At 39.8% G+C, this 8,051-nt stretch overlaps 1 protein-coding gene and 1 long non-coding RNA gene across 2 annotated transcripts in view; one reads left to right on the top strand and one right to left on the bottom strand.

Moving 5' to 3' along the window:
• Positions 1–1,415, bottom strand: part of FHL1 (four and a half LIM domains 1) — a 46,427-nt gene extending 45,012 nt beyond the window's left edge. The window contains exon 1 of the mRNA XM_072431210.1: positions 1,355–1,415. Coding sequence (XP_072287311.1) covers positions 1,355–1,412 — 58 coding nt within the window. The 5' untranslated portion in view covers positions 1,413–1,415. The remainder of the gene's footprint in view (positions 1–1,354) is intronic.
• LOC140344211 (uncharacterized) overlaps positions 1–8,051 on the top strand; it is a 72,762-nt gene that overhangs the window by 32,459 nt on the left and 32,252 nt on the right. The gene's annotated exons all lie outside the window — the stretch shown is intronic.

Below are 8,051 nucleotides of genomic sequence, written 5' to 3'. Positions count from 1 at the left end.
AGAAGTAGAGGCTGACATTGCTGATTCATCTCTAAAATGTTAGTCACTGGCTGTCATGCTGACTATTTTGCCTCAATACTTTGAGTCATTGACTCAGAACAAGCATTCATCTTGGGACTTTTGAATATCTTTTTGCAGGTTGGTGACCAGGGGAGTCAGCATAATAGGCAATGAACTAATACATACAGATTATTAAATCTGCCACACCATTATTACTTCTAGAACAGAATCTTTTTTTTTTATTGTTAAACTGGCTTCACTTTGCCCAAGATAATTCTCAGATCAGAGGTGTGTCACCTCCTGCTGCCATTCTTTGCTCTATGGACTGCAGGCATTAAGCTTCAAGTTGCAAAGGGAAAAAAAAAATTAGAGAGTCCTGACTGACAAACTGATAGCAAGCAAAATACTTTTCTTTCTGACTTGCATTGCTCCTCGCTGAACAGAATATAATCTAACAATGCATAATGTACTGTAAAACTAGAGAGAACTATGACTAAGGCTGGTAAGTATCTGGTAGACAAGTATATATTGTTTACTATTGTGAGCTACTTCCTCCACCTCTTAGATTGTAAACTCCTTTTGAGTGGGATCCTCTTTTTCTCCGGTGTCATTCTTTGTATCACTCTGTCATTTACAAACCCTATTTATTGTAAAGCTCTGTTGGCAGTTTATACAATGTATTAATAATATTATGCCAGACTGTAAAGTGACTGTGTTGCTTCCTTATTAAAATAAAACTTTCCTGTCCTGCATCTCCCCTGCTGCCCACAATGGTTCCTCCCATCTCCCTCTACAGAACATAACTTAGGGATCAGTGGAAGGAACCACACTGACCAGTGAAGGGGGGCTGGATACATTGGAAGTGTTAGGAATAGAACAAAGTGTCCACACCTTTAATGCAAATCTTTATCCAGGACAGATAGATCGCTTACTCAAAACTGATAGAAAAATTAATTAAAATAAACATGTTTATCACAATACTCAAGTAAAACACATGTACCTGGGCTTCTGATTACAAAGCTGCAGCAGCCCCTCACCTGTCCCCTCACCTGGGGGCAAATAACACCAGGAAACATTACAAACCTCATAAAGGCAGCACCAAATAAATAATTGCATAGCAACAATAATACAAACCACAAATACCCAGACATCAGCAGGCACCACATTCATCTCATTCACCTCATTTACCTCACCAGACTTTGCACAAGTTTGCAGCCCAGTGAAGTTTTGGGCTGATTCTAATCACAGATATAAAATGTATGTGTCTGAGTCATGGCATTGCATGGAGAGGTACGTCGAATGTTCGTGAAATGAGAAGTACAAGGTGAAAAAATGTGTGAAAAGATAAACTTACTGCGTGCGGTCCGCTCCTCACAGACAGATGAAGTGAGCACAGAGGTGTCCGCTGACATTTACCTTCTCTGCGCCCCCTGCTGGACGGCTCGGGAATTGCATGCTGTTATATGATCCTATCTTAGATCATTTGCGTGCATTCTGTGTATCAAATACCATGGTAGGCTGGAAAAAGTTCATTTATCTCCAGGGATTTTATTTTACTAGTTAAGATTTATTTAATGTTGAAAGAAACTTGCAAATGTTGGTAAGGTTGCTAACCCTTTTATATAATGTAAACTTTTTTAAAACATTTTGTGGGGAGAACCCCTTAACTTCTGCCCTCACTTTTTTGGCAATGGACACACATGCTCACTCTTATTGTGCAAAGAATTTTTTGGTGCCCCCCCCCCCCAGGAGAAAGACCCCACTGGGGGGGGGGCACTCCAGCCAGAGCCACGGACCATGTCTCCCATATGGAATTGCAGGCTCAGGCGGTTGGGCAGGTTGGGTCTCTGAACACAACCCGCCCAATCTCCCATTGCAGGTCTGGTCCGAGTGGGCGGTTATGGTACATTGACTTCACTCTGGGGGAAGTTTCTTCTCCTTTCAGTGACACATAGGCAGGGGCGTATGGGGGCAGGCATGTGTCATGCCCTTTTTCTTTTTTTACGACTACACCCCTGGAGGGACTGTCAACAAGTCAGAGGCAATGACTTAATCAATACTAAATAATGAGGTAGAAGAGAGGTGAGCAGGGGTAAAGTCCTAAAGAAAGAAGAGGGGGCACAGTACTATCCATGGCGAGCACACATGCACATCATTGCCGCCTGCAATCGGAGAGTGGGCGGGTTGTGTTCAGAGAGACAGCCCGCCCACCATCCTGAGCCTGCAATTCCATATTGGAGGCATAATCCACGGCTCTGGCCGGTGCGCCCCTCCATTAACAGGGTCCTTTTCCTAACTCCGCGGGGGTGGACCGGCCAGAGCCACAGACTACCAAAGAATTCTTTGCAAAATAGGAGTGGGCACGCATGCCCAATTCCTGAAAAAAATGAGGACACACCGTTCCCACCTGTGCCCACCCCACTATACCCCCTGGAGGAAAGCAATGGCAGCAGCCATACTTTTTAATATAGGTGAATCATAAAACCAAACTCAGACACAAGTCTACACTTACCAGTCACTTCATTAGGGTAACACCTGTTCCAACGCTTGTTAACGCAAATATCTAATCGGCTAATCATATTTTCGGCATATTTATTTCACAAACTGTTAATCTGCTTGGATGTTGATGCACAACCATCTATCCGGGGTGTAAAGAGAATGGTACAAATAAGAGAAAATATTCAGGGGGTGGCAGGCCTGTGGGGAGAAAAAGCCAGAGGTCAGACAAGAATGACCATACTGGTTCAAGTTGATAGAAAGACAACAGTAACCCATTCAGATCTTCTCCGGATTATCTACACATCCAATCTTTAAGCAGATGGGGTACAGCAGCAGAAGATTACACCAGGTGCCACTACTGTTAGATAAGAACAGGCAGCTAAGGCTACAATTTGCATGGGGTCATCAAAACTGGACATAGGAAAACTTTGGTCTAAAATTTTCTGGTAGGGTTAGAATTGACAACATAAAAGCATGGATCTATCCTGCCTTGTATCAATGGTTCAGCCTGGAGGTGTAACGGTGGGGGGATATTTTATTGGCACATGTTAGGCCCCTTAGTACCAGTTGAGGAAAAGTAAATGTGTTGTTCCTGACCATGTCCATCTCTTTATGATTGCATTGTACCCAACTTCTGATGCCTACTTCCAGCAGGATAACACGATGTGCTACAAAACTCAAATATTCTCAAACTAGTTTCCTAACTATGCCAGTGATTTCACTGTACTCAAATAGCCCCACAGACACCAGATCCCTATTCAAAAGAAAATTTTTGGGATGGGAGACTCACATCCTGAATGCGTAGCCAACAAATATGCAGCAACTGCTACATTTAGTGAGCGGTTACAAGATAAAGTGGTGGCTGGGAAGCCGTAATTCGTAAGTTAGTATGGAATCCAAAATTTTAAGACAAATAGAACTATGACATTTTTACACGTAAGCGATTAATAATTATTTGTGGCGCCTTCTATTAGCGTATTCTATGCAATTATCTACTAATGGACTTGGCGGCAATGAAAGATAGCGGCCACCATTGTCTTTTGAAGGGGACGCGGTTGGATAATAGGTCCAGGCCGATTGGAGTATGGTTATAATGCTAATAGTAAAATAAAATAGATTGAAGTATTATTATTTAATACATTTGCTTTACCTTAAAATTTTAGCGTTCTCGATTTATCCGGACCCGTCATTAATCGATTTAAGGAATCGGGGAGCCATCGACCTGGAAAGGCATCATTACTATCTCCTTAGCAACCAAGAAATTGTTCTTTAGGATGCGTAAAAAAACTACGACTCACATTTCTTTCCTGTACATGTTTATACAAAGAGGAAGCAAGCAACATAATGAACTGAACAATATTTGATAAATGGGGACCTGCCAGGAAAACCTTCTTGTGATTAGGAAGGTTGAAATGTACAAAGTGGAGTCTCCGGTCACTTAGCTCAAGACATTAGATAAATTCCTGGCTGAGTTCAAGATTGCTTTGGAGATCAGTGAGAAATATTCAGATAATGGGCTGATATATACAGAATTTTAGAAGATCCGCATCTCAAAATGGATTAAAAGCGTGGAAAGTTAAGCTTAGTTAGCATATCTATTCTTTAACGTGAACCAGTGCCCCAACTATGCACACCCAAGTACTTTCATATTGTGACAAAACAGTGAAAGAAGCTAAAAACAAACTCTTCCTCCACCATTGTAGCTTTAGGCATTGTGGAGAAGTTCACCCTAAAGTTATGTTTGGCTGGCTGCAAGAATAGTGATGTCACTTTCCCAACCACTCTGCCATCTGCACCACTTTACAAGGTCTTTTACAGTAAGTGGAAGACCTACCACAACTTCAGTACTGAACCTTCACAACTAATAAAAACCAGTGGATTAATGTATAAAACAATGTAGTTTTGAATGGATTAGCTATTGTACAAAAAATACTTTTGTATTTGGTTTTAGCGATTTCACATCAGTTAGAAAAACAAAATAGAATATCAGGAATATTTCTGCAAGACTCAAAGGAAACCTAAGATATTAGATGGGTTCCTGGAGTGGACACAGGGACAGACTGTAATAAAACAACTTAGGTGTGAATATCCAGATGTAAACAGCTTGTGGTGAATGGGCAACAAGAAAAGTATGGGGTCTTTACATCTGCTTCATCACTTGAAATTAGGATTTGTAAATGAATGTGTACAGATGTCCCCTGATGTCATTAAGGAGATCTCTATTGATCTGTTGTTGTGAATGACCAACAACCATCAGCTAACAACCACTATTGTTATACTACTGTATATGAACACTGCAGAGAACCCGCTGCTTGTCCTCTCTACATTAACAGAATGTTGGAAAAGGCATTACATTGGTGGTCAGTTGGAGAAAGAATGTGAAAGAAAGTGTCCTGTTGCAATGGTGATCAGGAGGAAGAATGCTGCTCACAATGATGATCAGTGGAAAGAATGCCCCATTACATTGGTGGTCATTGGGAAGTATGCCCACCTACATTGGTAGTCAGTGGGGTAGAACGCCCCGTTACATTAGTAATCAGCAAGAACAAAGCAACCTTTACCGAGAGATAAAGCTAAGAAAATCGGTGCTATAGTTTACTTTACTATCAGTACACCAAAAGTGGGATTTCTGTTGGCCCAGAAATTATGCAAACACCATCAGAAAGGAATCTGCCACTACTCCAGGAACTTCTAGCAACCTCTCAAACTTTTGTTAAGAAAAGCTGCTTAGACACAAATAGTGATATCATATTTTACAGTTTATTCACCTGCCTCTCTTCAGATGTGTTTACATTACCCTTATGTACACTAAAAATTTCTGCCAGTAGCATCCTGTGTTCTCCATTACATCAGCCTAAAAGCATTGGGTAAATATTTCTCCAAATAAGAACATGTCTCTTTCCTTTTCTCTCTCAGGATTTCTTCAGAACTTGCTTTGTGTTATTCGGCATCCTGGCAATCATAAAACAAGGGCTTGAACTCAAACACTTGGCCTGTGCACAAAAACAAACTAGAAACACTAGCAACAGACATAGGACATAGGCTATGATCAAACATGTGAATAATGTAGCTGCCGTTCCTAATAAATAAAGTGCGATAAAAAGAATTCATTGTGGTGTTTCCTTGAATCATTAAACTGTTGCTATGCAGCAGAGAATGCTTTGGTGGGAGCTCTGCAAACAGATCTAGAGTATAAAAATTCTCTATATATGGAACTCAGCAAGAAAATACAGTATAGCGTGGTTTAACTCTGATTGCAAATCCAAAATTTGTCATTGTAAGCATTTTAAGGCCAGAAATTTTTTCTTAACTGTCCATTTTAGAAGACTTACAATTATGTATATTGCTACTTACATTTGCATAGAACATTGGGAAATATAAATGTACTGGTATATACAGTACATTTTACTGCATATATTATGCTCTGTGTACGTTTTTTTTTTAATACTACAATATAAAAGCTAGCAATCAAACTAAGATCGTTTAGATAGAGACCTCTTAACAGGGAAGACATAGAAGACAATGGGCTTGATTTATGAAAGCTCTCCAAGGCTGGAGAGAATACACTTTCATTAGTGAACTTGGGTGATCAAGCAAAACTGGAATGGATTTCCGAAAAGTCATTTGCTATTTTTTAACAAATGTTTTCAATCCTGGACCAGAGCCATTCCAGGTTTGCTGGATCACTCAAGTTAAGTGATGAAAGTGTATTCTCTCCAGCCTTGGAGAGCTTTCATAAATCAGGCCCAATGTATCCACCAATGCAATACACAGTACCTGTCACAAGCACCTTTCTAACCTTTACCTTTGAAATTGCAAATATCTCCCTATCTTATTCTTACAGCCACCAATACACACTACCACTATGGGAGCTCTAAGCCCAATTTATTATAGTAAGGGGCTGGGTTAAAGCGGAGATAAAGTCAGAAATTTTACTTTACATAGAGGAGTAGACAACTCTTTTATTTAAAGTAAAAATGACATATTCCACTGCGCGGGGCCGAAAATGGATACAGGGACAACGCGGGACCCAAATGAAGAAGCCTCCTAATGGATCTGAAGGATTAAAAGTGTGTTTTTTTATTTTGAGTTTAGTTTTCCAACCACCGACTGCATTAACCAACCACCGACCGCCTCTTTCATTCCAGCTGTTGTGAGTTTAAAGGTCTCAGAGGATAATACAGATAGTCCCCGGGTTACATACGAGATAAGGACTGTAGGTTTGTTCTTAAGTTTAATTTGTATGTAAATAAGAACAGGTGCATTATTTTAATAAATGCAATTAGGACAGATGTTTGTCTCAACATAATATTAGGCAGTGTGGCGTCAGTTACTGTATAAAATCCTCACTGTGAGTTAATCAGAAACAAAGCAAAAGAAAAACACCTTTTTGGAGCCTAGACATTCATTAACTTCCGGAGCAAGCTGTGCTTTGATATGCCAAAAGAAACAAATGCAGAGTTTGTCTTGGTCATTAACCTCCCTAGTGGTACATTTCTTTCTGGTTTTATATGTCTAAAAGCTGTACATTGTTTTTCATGAAAATGTATATACAATATAATATAATAGTATTATTAATATTATTATAATTAAGAGTATAATAAAGTTTGAAACACAAAATCATGTAAAAATCATAAATTAAAAAAATATTATATAATAGTATAAATATTTTATACTCATACTATTATATGTACTGTAAAATGTTCTTGAAAACAACGCACTGCTTTTACACATATAAATCCAATGTATTGCATTCAATACAGTTATTTTGCATTAAATACAATACAAATAGATTTTGAATTTCCCGCCCCGCCGGCAACGTACAAACGCACCGACATCACCGGGAACTCCCCCGGTGACTCATCGTGTGCAGAAGACGTCAGAGGAAGAAGAGATAACAGTGATGAACGACGTGGGACCAGGTAAGCGCTGTATTCACTAACCTTCCCATAGGTTTACCTACCCCAAGTGTGACTCGGGGTTACCGCTGGGGAGGTTAAAGAGTTACAAAAGGTTGCAGAAAAGCAAAGATTTCTTCTGCAAGTCATTCAAACTGCCCCCTCCCCCACATCCAGCCTACGTCCTGCGCACGAAAGAGCAGGAAAGCCGTTTGTATGTAGGAGACGTTCGATTGTCGGATGTCCTAAACTCGAGGGCTACCTGTAAAGGTTGGACGCAATTTGAGTCGAATACAAACCCTGGAAATAGATCCTGAATTTATTACCAGGGAAATTTGAACGTCATCCCTATTTATTTGTTACAGGGTCCTTTGGTAATGAAATTTGTGGTACATTGGGTACTTGCAATGGTAAATGCCAGATCAAGGGAAGTATAACTGAACTGCCTTAGGTTTTATTGGTTCAAACCTATCAAAGAACTTTAATTTTCCGATTACAGAAAAGCAATATTCCTTGTTAACATGAGGTGGAAAGACCAAGATGAAAGTTTATTTTAAGTTCATTACATGGCAGTAAATAAAGTCACCTTTATTGGACATTGGAATGTCAATTGGTGGAGCTTAACCCAGAAGTCACAGAAAGTTTAGTTTGTTT

This window comes from Pyxicephalus adspersus, chromosome Z (genome assembly GCF_032062135.1).
Source record: "Pyxicephalus adspersus chromosome Z, UCB_Pads_2.0, whole genome shotgun sequence".
NCBI lineage: Eukaryota > Metazoa > Chordata > Amphibia > Anura > Pyxicephalidae > Pyxicephalus > Pyxicephalus adspersus.
The sequence above is the reverse complement of the archived record's forward strand: the minus strand, read 5'-3'. Positions and strand labels throughout refer to the sequence as shown.